The 17,652-nt window shown below is 42.7% G+C and overlaps 1 protein-coding gene across 1 annotated transcript in view; it reads right to left on the reverse strand.

The window, feature by feature from the left end:
• Window positions 1-6,591: 6,591 nt before the first annotated feature.
• The window catches only part of dlg5a (discs, large homolog 5a (Drosophila)), a 35,313-nt gene continuing 24,252 nt past the window's right edge, over window positions 6,592-17,652 (reverse strand). The window contains exons 21-34 of the mRNA XM_070915433.1: window positions 16,947-17,115; window positions 16,150-16,227; window positions 14,968-15,130; window positions 13,841-13,974; window positions 13,058-13,222; window positions 12,762-12,945; window positions 11,897-12,045; window positions 11,002-11,172; window positions 10,226-10,416; window positions 9,968-10,111; window positions 7,997-8,124; window positions 7,634-7,743; window positions 6,830-6,939; window positions 6,592-6,695 (exon numbers count right to left, since the gene is read on the reverse strand). Coding sequence (XP_070771534.1) covers window positions 6,592-6,695; window positions 6,830-6,939; window positions 7,634-7,743; window positions 7,997-8,124; window positions 9,968-10,111; window positions 10,226-10,416; window positions 11,002-11,172; window positions 11,897-12,045; window positions 12,762-12,945; window positions 13,058-13,222; window positions 13,841-13,974; window positions 14,968-15,130; window positions 16,150-16,227; window positions 16,947-17,115 — 2,000 coding nt within the window. The remainder of the gene's footprint in view (window positions 6,696-6,829; window positions 6,940-7,633; window positions 7,744-7,996; window positions 8,125-9,967; window positions 10,112-10,225; window positions 10,417-11,001; window positions 11,173-11,896; window positions 12,046-12,761; window positions 12,946-13,057; window positions 13,223-13,840; window positions 13,975-14,967; window positions 15,131-16,149; window positions 16,228-16,946; window positions 17,116-17,652) is intronic.

The raw sequence follows: 17,652 nt of genomic DNA on the forward strand, positions 1-17,652 counted from the left end.
TTAGGAGCCTTGGAGAGCCTGTGCCAGCGTCCCCAGCCCCACTCACCAGCCATATTGCTTGAAAAAAAAATCCCCCTCTTCGCTGTAGATTATGTTCACCCACCCGATGGAGTCTCTTTCTGTATATTAGCAGCCTATGAATTGTTTATTCGTGACAGCGTGAGACACCGCACACGCGAACCGGACTAAAATAGCGGGTCGGTGGCCCTTGGAGAGAGGCATTTAAATCCGCAATAATGACGAATCTCAGGCGCTCCTCAGTCTGAGGGGTTTTCTGGCTCTTTCACGCCAGAAGCCATGGCAGAGACGGCGTCGTTTGCAGCCGTCGAGGCTGCCAATGATATCTCGGATGGTGGTAAACACAGCGGCAGTGAAAAAATGTTACAGCCTGATCTCGGCGAGGCGACCCCTCTAGCCGTCTTCCATTCAGGGATCCTGTCGATCAGCGGGCGGAGAATCGATTTCACTTTCTTTACGAGTCAATCGACTGTGAACGTTTGCAACAAGAGCTAAAATTAAACAGAGATATGATTTACTTCTACAATTGGTTAGCCGTCACTGCAGTGTTGAAGACTACACATTCTCGCGGGCGTATTCGTTGTCAATTCTGCGTAAAAAGGACGAGCTCTCGGGTGGATGTGACTGTCTCCATTCGGTCCCCTGCAGCCCTGGCACGGAGCGGCCAGCTGAGAGCGCCTGTCAGATCCGCTCCAGAGGAGAGCGGGGAGATTTACAGGTAGGAGGGCGGAGCGAAGCGCTAATAATAAAGACGGACAGAGGGCAGTAATGCCGCGACGATGTTTATTTCCAAGTGCCGACCGGTCTCCGCTGCTCGGGTGTATAAAAGAGGTAGGCTACAATTGCGCCTTTGCGTCTTTGATGCGCGCCAGTGACGCACGTCGCAAAAAAACACGAAGAGGCTTTGAAAAGCAGCCATATCGATCAGTGATAAATTTAAGGATTATAAACATCACAGCCAATGACGAGTCCCCACAGGGATCTTATTGATACCGGGTGATATAAAACGACAGTAAAGTGAGGTTATTTATCATTGACTGCAGCACTGTCAGTCCCTGTAGGGATATTATTCTACTAAATTTCCTTTTTCAATTACTGAGTCCGCGGATTGTCACCCATGGATGACGGGCGTCCCTGTTTTCATTTTGAGAAATGAACTTGATAAAAATGCCTCATGCACACACATACACATACAGGGAGTGTTATGAATGTCCTTCCCGGTCAATTACTGTAATATGCTTACACTTTTAGCTCACATATTAGGTCAAAAACAGGTGTGTATTGGTGATGACGGTGAGGCATGACCAGCGGTAGTTTATGGCTGCACATGGATGCCCCTCAAGTAGCCAGCCAGACCAAAGGATATGGGGCAAACAGCTGGCTTGGGGCCCTGAATAACCACTGACCCCTAAGCACCAGACCAGGCAGGTGCACACAGCCACCTGTGTCACAAGGCTCCAGCCTTCTTGGAGGTTGTTTGCAATAAACCCTCAATAATCTGATCCCCAAGTCCCTCTGGATGCTTCAAGTGAGTGACAGATCCTATCAGAAGCTTCCTTTCCCTTCTGCACTCTGTATTATTTAAATAGGCAACAGGAGTAACAAATATGTCATTCTGAGATTTTCTCTTTTGAGAAATGAATGGCCCTTGTGGAAGTGTGGAAGTTATGATCTCAAGCACAGATCATTTTGAAAAGCAAACATACCCAAGGTATGAAGAAGATATGTGATATATGTTCTATGATAGTAATTTATTGTCTCTAGTGCTTCTACAGAAATAGCTGCTGTAACAGAATCTTTTAACCTGCGAGCTGTAAAACACTGAAGACAAGGCAATCTGTAAATTATAGCACTTGAGAGTTATGGAGGCCTATGCAAGCATTTGGACCTCAAATAGAGGCAGTGCAGGCCAACACTGCTATCCACCATTGGTTTGGTATATTGAATATGAGTTACAGAGCAAGAAGGAACTCAAGTTTGTAACATTCTCACTAATTTTGTTTCCTAATTTCCTCCACATCAATTACATCAACTTTGCTTCAGAATGACCCTGCAGCAAAAGAGATCAAAATCAGATAACAAAGGTTTCAGCTGTAAAATACAGCTCTATTGCTATATATATTGTAAGGCTTGATTTATGCCTTGTGGTGCCACTGAACAGCATCTGATCAGCAAGTGTTCAAGGCTGGGCCTTGAGCAGCAGCTCTGAACTTGTCCTCCTGCTGGCAAAATGGTGAACTGTCACATTAAAGGCAAAGGATGCTGCTCCTCAGCAGCCTAATGGGAGGATCCGCTGCCATTTTCTTTTTCAAATATTACGACATTTTTATAAGAAATGTAATTCTTGCTAGAACCAAGGTGATGTTGGTCAGGAAATAATAAAGAATGAATATTTACAATGCCTCGTGATGATGAAATGTTTTATTAATGCTCATCTTTATTAGATAAGTGATGTCAGGAAACAAGTGAGGTGTAAATCAAAAGTAGGTCCAGGCAACATTGACAACAATGTTTATTCATGTTGTGCATCAGCAGCTCATGCTACATACATTATGTGTCATAGTAAATCTTGCTGGTGTTTATTGCTGGCCAAAGCAGAAGGGACTCGAATTGATTATCCCCCGTGGAAGGCCAGCTGTTGGGTGAGCGGTTCCTGCGGGCCAGTAGAACTTTAGCCGGAGGGTTTCATTGTGACAGATGAGGACATTAACATGAGAGCAGTCAGGTGGTAATCCTGCAGGACGTTTGGAGACTTTTAGAGTTAACAGGCTGGAGAACCAGCAGAAGGCCGAACGGGACGGATTCATTCCATCATGCAGAGAGATGGGAAAGGCCACGGCTTGCCTGTGTGGACTACAAAGATCCTTCGCTGTCAGACTTAAGACCTCTCAAGTTCACTTGAGCTGTCAGCAGCTGTCTTGAAACAGACACCCCAGCAGGAGGGCTGGAGACCCTATCCCTTTCTAAAACAGGCAATAGGGCACATGGAGGACATTAAGAATTGGGGCACGGCATAGCCCTTACACGTATATGAGGTGTAGTGTGAAGTAATTAGTGACCAAAAGCTTGAGTAACAATGTACAATGATAAGGCCTGAGTTGCAGGCAGTTTGAGGCATTAGACATGGTGGATGTTTTGCAGACACTGGGTGCTCTCTTCCCCCCAATGAACCTGACAGGCAGCTGGAGGGTGGTCATTCACTGTGACATCATTGGCCAGAGGACCATGTGACCCCGGATGCGGAGCTCGGGGGTAACAGTCTCGAGCGAGAGGCACCCAATCAACCAGCAAGATCTGGTGTAGCGACAGGCTGTCCAATTGCATGGAAAACAACTCTCGTAGAATGCAGCAGAAATACAAGTTTTCCTTGGAGTGTAGATCCATTATATGTTTATCATGTTCCTAAGCCCAGACCCATATTGGTCAAACTTTTAAGAATTACACTTAAGAGTGCCAGTTTAGGAGTAACAAAGTTCACTGAGTGTGAAAAATGAAAACACATTTATCAAGAGACTCACTCCTTACAGCAAAGTGTAAGAGCAACTCTCAAGAGACAATAATTCACCCTACATACATATTGTTCATTCATTTAAGGAAGTACTTAATTTTTGAAAACGTTCTTTATATTTGTATAAGTTCCTTAATATCTCCAGTAGGAATTAACAACAGTTTAATATATTTAGAATATATAAATAGTGATAAATAGGAAATTGGCTGAAATTGAAACTACAAGGAAACTAAACTGGAGCAGGAAAGAAATTCAACTGCTGTTAGATGACGTACATCAGAGAAATCATATGATAAAGAGAGTTTAGTACCACACTGAAGTGCAGACATGATAATTAAGAATCCTTCTTTCTTATAGAAACAAGTTTATTGGACTCAGAGTTCTAGTGTGAAGACAGCACACATTGACCCATCACCATCAAACTCTAAAACATGATGTATGACTGTAGTGCTGCTGAAGAACAGACAGAGCCACAGTGTCTTTAAAAGTGTACATAAACCCAAGACTGCAGCTGCTTCTTTAATGCTGAAGCAAGGCCACATCTTTATCGCCGTCTCTGAGATCCTGGCAGATATTGTCACACTACCTTATCTCGACTCAGAAATTGATGGCCATTTAATCTGCCACTTTTTCATTTGCTGCCACTTTCAGCAAAATGGATTTTGCTTTCATCCTGATACATCTCTGAAGGACACTGTCACATTTCAGCCAGACATTAACAGAAAATGTGTTCTCAGCTCTGCTTTCACTCTTCTTTAAAACATAAACGAAATAAAAAGAGGAGACAGAGCAGCATGTTTTTTAAAAAATGTTTTCTTAGACATTGCCTAAACAGTCTGCAATAAAGCGGTTACCAAACTCGGCGTGGGAGGAGAGAAAAAATGTGAATTCAAGCATTACATATTTTCAGTGTCAGAGCAGTAAAACATTTTACAAAAGACAAAAGCTCAGACAGAGTCCATGTTGTGATACAGAAAATGAGTTTTATTCTCATGTTAATGTCTCAACATACAAATCACATTCTTTTTAATAAAAGAAAAGTTCAATCAGTACCTGGCATCTAGACCCTTTCTAAAAATACAACCAGTTCACGTTGTATCCCGCTCGCTCTCTCTCTCTCTCTCTCTCTCTCTAACATATGCTATCTACTCAGAAAAATAGTAACATTACAGTTTGCTTCTGCTTACTCTTTTAGCCCAATAGTCAAACTTGTGGACCAATTTTCCTTTGAAAAACTGTGCAAGAATAGATCCCTTTTTTTTAAATAATTCAAATAAGAAGTGATCCTTTTTTTTCTAATTAAGAATAAAAGGCCATCAATGAAATGTAAGGAACTGATGTGAGAGATAAAAACGTGAATTAGTTACAGTAGAAATTATAGTACCTATTCATAGTCTACTGGAAACCTAAGAACAGTTACATGTTTAAGGTTAACAGATAAACAAGTGCAAAACAGAAATAAAAGGATAAAGTTGCCTTAGTGGATTTTGGCACAATAAAGATACAGGATATGGTTTTCAAGGAAGGGCAGAATATTTTTGTCAATACTTTTTGCCTCCTGAATAAAAAATACAATTAAATAACAATGAAAAGTCACTAACATTTAAACAGATCAGAGGGAAATCCTTTAAAGATGTTACCCTGCAAATTTTGCTTCATAGTGTCTCTTTTAATGAGTACATCGATAAGTGACTGACAACCAACCACAAAAAACAAAAATAAATTCTTTAAAAAAAAAAAAAAAAAACATGCTAATACCTGCTAAGACATGACTTGACCGTCAGACGTTCCTAGGCGTATGACCTAGTGAAAATACATGTAATATATATTTATATATATTTGCTTTTTTCAGATGTATCTGCATACTGTATATGTTATACTCTATATTGTTGTTAAATATGTTTAAGAGATAGAATGATAGTTACACAGTGGTCTGTCTAGCCCTGGAGTGCATTCTTAGGAGTTAACCCGTTGGCCGCCGCTTCGGCCTACCCTCAAAACCTCACCATTGTCATGCGCTCTACACAATACTGGTCCCAAATCAGCCCCTAAATCATCTAGTCCCTGGTAGGTGAAATGATGCATTGGATCTTGAAAGGGAAACTTTCAAACATCTTCTTAAACGCTCTGACTAAGTGACCAGGGGCTGGTTTCAGATCAGGTATCTTCTCCGAAGGCACTTCCGAAAGGCCCATAAACTGTCCACACAGCCAGCTACTATAGAAACACAATGCATAGAGCAAACATCGATGTGTTTTGAGTTTTCACGGCCGTCACTGCTGGCAGTCAGGTTCAGTAAAACCACAGCTACATACTTCAAGAGGTTTTGATGCTTTTGCACTTTTGTGATGAAACACCACGAGGAATGTGATGTCTGATCCTGGCATTCCATTTCTATAGCATCGTATTCATGCTAACAAACAACCATGATTCAACTCAACTGAAATTGTCATTACAATTGTGAACAACAGTCTCAATGTTTTCTCTCTCACACGCACTCACACACACACACACACACACACACACACACACACACACACACACAAACACACACACACTCACAGTCACACACAACAACAAACGCACACAACTAGTTGTCAGTCGTCGTCAAATGGGTGCATAATTGTAGGGAAACCACAAATGTCATTTGGTACACGGTTGGGTCAGGGGTGGCTGAACTTCATTAGTGTTGAGGTTTGTGTACACAGGGGGAGAGGGGGGGGACACGCATTCAAGCGAATATTGAACACCAATAGTCAGACTCGTCTTTTGACTGTAAACGGACGCTTACAATGCAGCATTACAAATACACAACCAGAAACCCTTAGGGAAGACTGAATGAACTTTTAACGTCAAGATCCAGTGCTACTAACCTGCTCCGGAGTACATCAGAAACAAAAGGAGGCTCTGATTATAAATCATAACAAAGACAAAATAAAAAAATATCAATAATTTACATAACTAGCTCACTGTAGTGTACCTATTGGTATAGTGTGAAAGGGTTAATTAGTGTCTGGGGAATGGAGATGAAAGCCACAGCTTGCTGTAGTGGCAGCCGGTCTCCTCTAGGGGCAGCCAAGTGGAGTCCACAGGACTTTACTTTGTTCTTGATCAACTATAGTCATGATCTGAGTGCAAATGTACGGGAGGGTGCCGCCTTGGACAATACCTGCAAAGAGAAGGTGACTCATTGAAAACAGACGTTTATCACAAAGAAAGTACTGACTGACAGATAAAAACACTTAATGGGTAATTATCTGTGGTCTATGTTGTTTTTTTTCGATGTTTCAGTTGCATACAAACCTGTGAAGAATTTGCTGTACTCTTGCTCTATCTTTTGTGCACTTTCAAATTGCTCCTTGGAATGTTTTTGAGAAACTTTGTCCCGCAGATAAACCGGATCTTTCTGCTCCCTGTGAAAAAAACATGGGGATAGTCATTCAGATCAGAGCCTCTGAGGTATGAATCCAACAGGAGTGACCACTTAAATCGTTCTTACATTTTGATTGAGTCTAATTAAGCTTTCAATCATTCAGAGCTTCTAATACTTAACTGAAGTATCTGCTCAAATTTAGAATTCACTTGTTACTTGTTTGGCCAGTGAGGGTCTTCGGAGAGAAATCTTTTCAGAAAACCAGTCACAAATTAGGCAAACTATGTCTATTGTTCATCAGGTACTTATTTTAAATACTAACTGAAGAAAGGATACAGCGCTGAGAGACTTTATTTTAAAAACAAAGAAAAAAAAAAACATGTTTAACACAGGCATGTCTAACCAGCTGTTGGGGATTATGCAAGAGTTTGTGGTGGGGTGGGGCGCTTCAACAGACGCGCCACAGGGTTCATGGTGGGATGGAGAGTGTGAAGGCTTATCCTGCTCCATCACACACACACACACACACACACACACACACACACACACACACACACACACACACACACACACACACACACACACACACACACACACACACACACACACACACACACACACACACACACACACACAGGGCGAGGACGCCATGGTACCTGGACAGCGTATGCGGTTCAAAGAAACTAACAATGAAGAGAGATCTTTGTGTGTCCTTCTTTAAGGTTGCTACTTACTTTATCTGCTTGGCGTTTTTGTAGCGGACGAAGACAACAATTGGATAAATGTGAACGCTGTGGAGCCTTTCGATGGCGTGCGGGGCAATGTCCAGCAGACAGTGACAGCCCTGTATCCAAAAAAGAAAACAACACATCACTTCAACAGAAAAAATAATTCAAAACACTGTTTCAAAAAGGCTCAACACCAATTAACGTTTGCTGTTACGAGCAGGAATCTTGCTTCTCAATCGTCGATATCGAAGATTACAGCGCTGCAATAGCGATAGCTTATCTTAAGCAAACGCAGAGATAAAAGACAAATTGAACCCACTTTATCTTCCCTGATAAAATCTGACGAGAAAGAAAAGAACCGACTAATACCTTATCTGTTATTTCCTTTATAGAAGCAACAGTGGTCACATCAAAATGGCCACTCCTGCGCTTGTAGTCGATGAAGAGGCAGTCTTTGACGCCCCGCTCGATGGCTTGCTGGGATGCCTTCATCACCTCTGCAGACAGAAAGAGCGAACGAGTAAAGAAAAGTTGTGGTGTAAACAAATCATATGATGTAAATCACATTTTTCTGAAGTACCGTACATATCAACCCTGCCATTTCTTCGACCCTTAAGTCCTATTTTGGAGACTTATCAAACAACTATTAAGAATGTATAGTGCATCCGGAAAGTATTCACGGCGCTTCACTTTTTCCACATTTTGTTATGTTACACCCTTATTCCAAAATGGATTAAATTAATTTTTTTCCTCAAAATTCTACACACAACACCCCATAATGACAATGTGAAAAAAGTTTTTTTGAAATTTTTGCAAATTTATTAAAAATAAAAAACTAAGAAATCACATGTACATAAGTATTCACAGCCTTTGCCATGAAGCTCAAAATTGAGCTCAGGTGCATCCTGTTTCCACTGATCATCCTTGAGATGTTTCTGCAGCTTAATTGGAGTCCACCTGTGGTAAATTCAGTTGATTGGACATGATTTGGAAAGGCACACACCTGTCTATATAAGGTCCCACAGTTGACAGTGCATGTCAGAGCACAAACCAAGCATGAAGTCAAAGGAATTGTCTGTAGACCTCCGAGACAGGATTGTCTCGAGGCACAAATCTGGGGAAGGTTACAGAAAAATTTCTGCTGCTTTGAAGGTCCCAATGAGCACAGTGGCCTCCATCATCCGTAAGTGGAAGAAGTTCGGAACCACCAGGACTCTTCCTAGAGCTGGCCGGCCATCTAAACTGAGTAATCGGGGGAGAAGGGCCTTAGTCAGGGAGGTGACCAAGAACCCGATGGTCACTCTGTCAGAGCTCCAGAGTTCCTCTGTGGAGAGAGGAGAACCGTCCAGAAGGACAACCATCTCTGCAGCAATCCACCAATCAGGCCTGTATGGTAGAGTGGCCAGACGGAAGCCACTCCTTAGTAAAAGGCACATAGCAGCCCGCCTGGAGTTTGCCAAAAGGCACCTGAAGGACTCTCAGACCATGAGAAACAAAATTCTCTGGTCTGATGAGACAAAGATTGAACTCTTTGGTGTGAATGCCAGGCGTCATGTTTGGAGGAAACCAGGCACCGCTCATCACCAGGCCAATACCATCCCTACAGTGAAGCATGGTGGTGGCAGCATCATGCTGTGGGGATGTTTTTCAGCGGCAGGAACTGGGAGACCAGTCAGGATAGAGGGAAAGATGAATGCAGCAAAGTACAGAGACATCCTGGATGAAAACCTGCTCCAGAGCGCTCTTGACCTCAGACTGGGGCGACGGTTTATCTTTCAGCAGGACAACAACCCTAAGCACACAGCCAAGATATCAAAGGAGTGGCTTCAGGACAACTCTGTGAATGTCCTTGAGTGGCCCAGCCAGAGCCCAGACTTGAATCCGATTGAACATCTCTGGAGAGATCTGAAAATGGCTGTGCACCGACGCTTCCCATCCAACCTGATGGAGCTTGAGAGGTGCTGCAAAGAGGGATGGGTGAAACTGCCCAAAGATAGGTGTGCCAAGCTTGTGGCATCATATTCAAAAAGACTTGAGGCTGTAATTGCTGCCAAAGGTGCATCAACAAAGTATTGAGCAAAGGCTGTGAATACTTATGTACATGTGATTTCTCAGGTTTTTTATTTTTAATAAATTTGCAAAAATCTCAAATAAACTTTTTTCACGTTGTCATTATGGGGTGTTGTGTGTAGAATTTTGAGGAAAAAAATGAATTTAATCCATTTTGGTATAAGGCTGCAACATAACAATGTGGAAAAAGTGAAGCGCTGTGAATACTTTCCGGATGCACTGTAGATGCACTATTGACTACTGGCAAACATCTGGATGAGGTGAACTCACCCAGTACACATCTGCAGAACTTCCCAGGAGACTCTTTCACCAGCATCTCCTTGACAGCGTCAGTGAGCGGCCCAAGGATGAGTACGGGTCGGGGAGAGGTGCACTCCACCTTCTGGACCCGCTGGTACGCCAGGCTCACACAGTCTGACAAAAAGAACACACAGATCAATCAAATATCCTTTTCAGCAAACATTTTCTTGGTGCCATTTTGATGTTTGCTGCCATTTTTATCCAAAATATCGAAACCGTTCTTCTCACCATCAAGGAAAGGGATGGAGTCTGTGCTGATGGCGTCCAGAGCCACCATCTCTTTGCTGTCTTTGGAGCTGCTGCGTTTGTGTTTCTGTTTCCTCCTGAAGAAGGATCTGCGGGCCGCTGCAGAGAGAGTCTTACTGGAGTCCTCCTTCATTTCTGTCACACTGTGTCTGCGGTAAAACTCTTGGTCCATCCTACACCACGCACGCAAACAAAAAAACGGATTTATACAGATAAAAGGCTAAGCATGCATCAGTGTATAAAACTAGGACTTGTGTTTTTAAAATCTTCTCAGGCTTAAATGGCCTAAAACAGAAAACACAACATTTTCACTTGTGAGGATTGTTTTAAAGATGTCAAGAGACAATTTGTTGTATTAAGGTTAGAGCAAAGGTTTAGGTTAGAGTCAAGGTTGGCAAAATAATAAATCTTTATTGTAGACTCCAGATTCCACTATAGGAGTTCAGTTACCAAAATGTGTGATTTTAGCATTTGCTTCATTTATTATCACTGGCTGCTGGCCCTTCAGGCCCAGAAGGGCCCCAAAAATAAAAAATAAAGATATTTTTTAGTAACATCAATGCATGTCTACAAAGACACACAATAAGGACCTTGTATTAAGTGCAAAAGGACAGTCCAAGACATATGGTGGGGAAGTGACATTACACATGATTCCTACATTGCAGCCGTGTGGCGTAGATTGTAGTCACAGCTGTTACAAACTGTCCACTAGCTCAGAAAATGTATGTGTGTATGCATGCATTGCATTCTCAACCCACATGTATTTGCTGGGGATCTGCCCCCTCTGGATCTGCTGTGCGTTCTCATCTAGCTGCCAGGCCATCCAGGTCCCAAAGCTGCCCTTTGGTAAAGACTCATCCACATACAGGATGTCATCCTTCTTAAAACTGAGGTCCCCCTCGGCCTCCCCCACCCGGTCGTAAAGTGCTCTGGAGGGAGGGAGAGACAAAGATAGATGGGGAGTTATGAAGAGTCGGGTGGAACGAGGCAGCGAAGGAGCATAAAGTTGATAAAGTGAGGGAGGAGGGGAGGTATCAGAGAAGAAAGGTGTGAAGAGAACAAGATAAAGGATCAGACAGACAGAAGGAGAAGATAGGAAGTGTAGAGAAATCTATTGACTGTATAGGCCTTGCTTGGCTCCTGTTGGAGCCTCATAAGTCATTGCCAAGCAGCCTATCTGTGACAGCCAGGCAGACTGAGTGTATTTACTGCAGATGACATCACAAGCCTATATGACAAGTGACTGCGGCAGCTGCGGCAACACGCCCCGACAGACTCCCAACAATAAAATGTGACTATTTTAGAGATTCATTTTCCACTCATTTACAATGTAGTCCTAATGGCCTGGGAAAACACTGAGCACGAAAATGGATGCGGCATTGGGTCTGATGTGTAGTGAGTAGAGATTAGATAACCTAAATTTGTGGTGTGATTAGCATCACTGCAGTCACACAGTGGATCTGGGACATAATTGGTTAGATGAGAAAGATCCCAGCTTGTCCAAGGGGCGCACCAGTGGAGGTTCTATATATAGCAGCATGGAAAGAGATGAGGCTGCTTGGGGAAAATTAGTGTGGTCCTTTTACAGAGCTGTAACACATAAACGCCCAACAATGATCTGTGTGCATGTGTAATGTATATATATGCACGTACCTAATATAAAAGGCATCTCCTGGGACATCTTTGAGCATGCTGAAGTCATCTGGCCGATGCTGCACCTTGAATGTGACCGTCTCCGCAGGCTTCAGCATCTCAACGTACACCTCTTCTGCCGTCTTATTCTTCATATTCACCGAGTTGTACTGAAAGACAAGAGGTGATGAGAATGGGGGGGGGTGAACTTCACATAATGAAAAATAGGACAGAAATATGTTGAGTGTTTGCTGTCATCTGTGAAATCATTTGCCGTGCCTGTGAAGGCTCCATGAGTAATCAGTTACATTTCCTCCAAGCTTTCAGCTGTATTAGAAGTGTTGCAGTATTGATTTGTGCCATGTATGGGAGGAAGAAAACAAACAGGATGGGAGATTGAAGGACAGACCGATGCTGTACGGACTAATGACAAAGCTGCATGGCAATTCAGATCGCAGGCCCTTTGTGGCGGAGAGCTAAGTGGGAGCATGCCAGGAATCGTCTATTATGAGTTTGCCCGTGATCCGGATAGATCACCAACGAGGAGTGAGAGAAAGAACGCAGACGAGGAGAAGATCAATGAAGAACAATGACAGGCAGGAAAGAAATGCCAGCGCCTTCTGGCAGTGCTTGAGTCTAAAGTATCAACAGCATACAAAGCAACATCTTATACTGTAAGAGTTTTTGCTTTGAGATCTGAAAACTGATATTACACCTACAACTCTTCACTGTCTTACAAAAATCCACAGCTCTTCCATTTGTGAAACTGAGACCCCCACTTAAAAAGATTGGTCTCTGCAGTTACAAGTTGCAAGTCTCCTTACATACAGTATAAAATTCCCAGGCAACAGGTTGTGTGTCTATGCATGTGTGTTTGAGTCCACACCTCCAGAATGAGGTCCCCAGGAAGCAGCCCATCAGGGCCTCTGGCTGGACTGTCCTCATCCAGGTTCTCTATGTAGACGCCCCGTAGGTTCCCTCCGCAGAGCGTGACTCCCACCTCCACCCCAGGCCTGCGCACCGTCACAAGCCGTGGCTCACCCATCTTCCTGTTGCCGTCAGACGGCATTCTAAAAAGGACAACAAGTGGTCAGTTACTGAAGTGGAGCAAGCATTTCTCACACTCGACTTATTATGGTGGGATTGTTTTTTCCTTTTATAAATGTGTGTGGAGAGGTTTACCTGATGAAATTGTGGGGGCTGGTAGTGGGTGTGGTCTGCTTAGAGGAGGGAGTGAGCGTGCCCTCGTCCTGTTCGCTGAGTGTATCGATGGTGGAGTGATTGTCGGGGGTGGCGGCTCCGCTCCCCTGGGGAGTCGACTGAGTGCTGACTGGCTCCAGACGGGAGCTGCATCGATAAAAAAGTCAAAAACATTTCACTCGTTCACTTGCATTAGACACGGCCTTAGGTTTAATGTAATTCACAGTAGAAGAATTACTCAAATAACTTACAAGTTTGTCCACCAGACAGCAATGAGGTTTATTTTTCTACTTTAAAATGTCTTACATATTTTGGTCAGAGTAACTAAAAAACTTCAGCTGATATGAGCTGACATTTTTTTACTCTTAGATATCAGACTCCAAATTCTAGTATTGGTTGGACTCAATCGTGCATATTGTGGATATTTAAAGATGAACAGCTATACAGTTAATTACATCTTTATTCTTGCCACCTGCGTGAACAACTGCTGTTGCAGAGATTCCTTTATGTTCATTCAGCTAAAAAAGTGTAAATTCAATGAAAATGCATCATCTGGCCTTACTCTTCAAAAAAAAAAAAAAAGGAAAATACAACTACAAACGCATTTAGACAACTCCTGTCCATATAAAACAATATAAATATCTGTGTCATTCTTAAAACGAAACATTTACTGAAACGGATTCAGGAATCAGCCAAGCAGCACACCTGGGAAACTAACCCCACACTGAACATCTACAGACAATTCTACAAGAAACATCCTGTTACCTGGAGCGAGAGTGGTTTCCCAGCTGGTACATGTGCGGGTTGTACTGGGCCATAATGGTGATGGTGTCACACTGCTGGCCGATGATGAGACGAGCTTGCTGCTCTGTGGCGTTCCGCAGGTTGATGCCATTATACTAATAAAAAAGGAAGAAACGTGTGATTAGGGAGAGTTTTAGGAGAGATGGGTTTACTAAACGAACATAGAGATATGAACTCAGTATGTGCCCAGTCTATTAAGGGTTTTAGGTCATTTGTAGTAATTGTAGAGAAGATACTCATGAGAGATGACAGAGGATTAGTCTCAACAGTGTTCAATGTTCTGTAAAGAGACCAGACAGCCATTATTTGCCTTGCAACATCTGTAGTTCCATTTTCAATTCAGAAGTTCTAGAGCAATGCATGCTTAGTTGTGGTTATGTAGTCATGCATTCATATTTATGATTTTTTTTTTGTTTCATCTACATGATGCACTCTCTTTCACTCACTTTAACTATTTATAAGGGAAAAGTCTTAACAAGATTTCCATTAATTTGTTACTTAAAAACAGACATGTCTAGAAATTGATTTCTATTGTATTTACAGTCTTTTATGTTCTTGGATCACTGTATGTGCTGTAATGTGAAAAGTGCACGCTGGTCTGGAGCACGCCACTGAGATCATGGCTAGGTCATTAGCACTGCTAAAAGGTCCAATAGCTTAGTAGGTAACCAGCAACTACGTCTTGGCAAAGGTTTGGTAGTTTTACTTAAAAAACATTATAAAAACATTCCTACTCAAACTGTGTACCATCCACAGGAGCAGTATATGCCCTCTTGATGTGACATTGCAACAGAATTTCAGCTTGCTCAGCCACTTTATATGTAGTGAAAACCTCCTTTCGGTGATTGCATTTCAGCAAGTGTTAAAATACTGGGAACTGTGACAACACTAATGAATATAGTCTTCCAAGAAGTGAAGCCACACAATAAATAGTATGCAGCAAAATGACTTGAGCCTTTGAAGCAACCACATATTAGTAGTATCAGTGTTGGCCTGCTCTTTTTCTTCTCCCTGACAGACATCTGACCATGCCTTCTTATGTATGTTTGAAGCTATAACCTTTTCGACATACAGCGGGCTGTTCATACCTCCAGTAATTGGTCTCCATACTCCAATCCTGCCTGGTGAGCGATGCTACCTCCAGTAACTTTAGAGACAAAGATCCCTCCATTCTCCCCACTGACAATGGAGATGCCCAGCGGCTCCGCACCTTTGTGCACAATGACATTGCGGGGTTCCTCCAAGTACGGCCTGGTGGGAAAGAGGAATGTGTATAAATGAATAGCATCTAATAAAAGCAGTGACAGGATACCACACAGGAGCGAGTTGGGAGGGTGAGGTGACTTCACAGTTGGACTGACCAACTTATTTACAGCTCTGGAGAGTTATTGGCTACGCTTTTGCTCTAGTTATACAAAATCCTACCTGATCCAAATTATGAACATTATCAATAGAAAGGCGAAGTTGTGTTTAAAGAATCTTTGCGTCTGAGCTAACAATTCCCCCCAGGCCTGTAAATTGATCATCTATCCAGAGCGCCTGGCTTACAGAAGAAACTGGACAGTTTTAGAGTACAGAGACACAGTGTGCAACATCATAAAAGCACAAGCAGGAGAAATCCCATCACATGAAGGGGATTTGCATGAACTTTGTGTGTCTTCATAACATGTTGGCTTTGGACATGGCATACATTTCCATGAAGGCAGATAAGAGGAATGAATTGGCAGCCAGAGACAGGGGTAAACAGAGTGGTGGTGTACAAACAAGACCATGACCCAGAAGCTGGAGGCTCAGTAATAATACCATTGCATAACATACATACTGCACACTAAAAGGTGACTTGGCTCAAGGCCAAAATACACGCATGCATATTGACCATGTCGTCATCATACGGCATGGGTACTGCATGCAACATCTGAGTTTCAAGTGGATTATCCCGACATGGAGGGAGACAAGTGCAGACAGATAAACGTAACACTGAACCTTTGAAGTTCACCAAGTGTAGCTAATCAGGTCTATATTTTTTTTTGTTTCCTAAGGCACTAAAGTTGTAGCATGCAAAGAACTAGCAATCTAAAAATTAAACCGCGCTGTTGTGGAGGGTGAATAATATCCCAAATTCTCCTTTTGCATTCCATATAGTGCATATGAACAGTCTATTCTGCTCCTCTGTATTATCTACCCAATTGCACTGAAGCATGTGAACGACGTGAACTTGGGGAAAGGGTGGGGGCATTCCCTTGTTTGTAGCACTGTGAGGGAGAACGAACCTGAGGCTCCTGAGAGAGGAGAACCTCGGCCTTGCAGCCAGAGGAATCCTTAGAAAAGATCGGTTACGATAAAGAGATCTGGAAGTGGAAGGTTGCAGAGAGGCGGGAGGAAGATTAAGAGGAGAATGGAGGACAGATATCATACAGAGACAGTAACAGTGCAGAAGACTGAAAGGTGTCGGCGATACAAAATGAGACAGAAATGCTGGAGGAAAGAATAGAATAAAATTCCAACATAGCAGTAGATCACTGCTTCTTCTCTAGAAACAGCAAGAGGCTTCCATAAAATTATTAAAAGAGTTTAAATAGGATTTCTAGCTGAATTTCAATGAGGGATTGCACAGCTCTGACCATTATAGACCTGTTGCCTGGCAACGCCTTTTGAAATAGCCTAGGAGGATCCCTGAGGGCATACGTTGGCCATATCGTACCTGCTTCTGAAGTGATCCTTATAATCATCCTCTCCATCATTCACTCAACATCTACCCCAGTTGTAGAGCCATTCTCTCAGTATCCCAGCCATATAACAAAGGGTGCACTGGACAACTAGACACCAATAACAATCATCTGATTTATATTCTCGACAGGTCAGCTGTGTTGGGCAACTTCCAATTTGCCAATGTCAATTTTTGAAATACCAGATCAGGAAATTGGTCAAAAATATGTCAACAAGCTAATTTTGCAGCAATCAGCAGCATCACAATAGTGCAGACATGTCGTCCAGCTGGGCATGGACAGTAAATATTGTGGTATATTGCTTTTTTGACATTTTTATCTGTGAGCAGCTTCCGTCATACCTGTCTTTCCTGCGCTCCCCTATTGGCACAGGGCTGACTGAGATCCGAGGTAAAGTGGAAATGGAGCCTTGCGATTGGCTGCTGGCAAACGAGGAAGTCTCCAGATTGAGTGGCGATTGTGGAGGCGTGATAAGACTGGGACTGCTACACTCAGAATGTGAGAGGGAGCCTGGATTTAGGGGAGGAGGAGCAAAAAGGTACAGAATAAGGGTGTAGCCTGAGATGACATTTACATCTCATGTGAAGATACAGGTCTAGAATACACACTGAAATCTGATTACAATTGCAACTTCACACCATTTTTTGATACAAAGAGGTTTTATAAAAAGGACAGTAAACACATCATTTCACTCGTGCCACATCCACAAATATCCTGACGCTTCATTTCTGACAAGGGTTGTCCTGCCGAAGCTGCCCGTCAGCAGTTTGTTGCTTTTGGTTTCTATATCTGCGTATGGAAGCTTAGTTTAATCAAAGAAGCTTCACAGATGTTGAAAAAATGCTTAAAAACTGGCTAATTCAGGTGTTTAATTGAGATTCCCACACCTGAGGATGAAATTTAAAGTGGCTCCTGCTGGTGCTGTAAAACCTCAACTTAAAAAACTGAAGACATTGATCTTACAACTCAGAGAGCCTGACAAAGTTAAACCAGGCGAGGGGGTTGGGAAACAGACTTAAAAGAAAGAAATATGGCTAGATCTATAGC

This window comes from Enoplosus armatus, chromosome 12 (genome assembly GCF_043641665.1).
Source record: "Enoplosus armatus isolate fEnoArm2 chromosome 12, fEnoArm2.hap1, whole genome shotgun sequence".
Classification (NCBI taxonomy): domain Eukaryota; kingdom Metazoa; phylum Chordata; class Actinopteri; order Centrarchiformes; family Enoplosidae; genus Enoplosus; species Enoplosus armatus.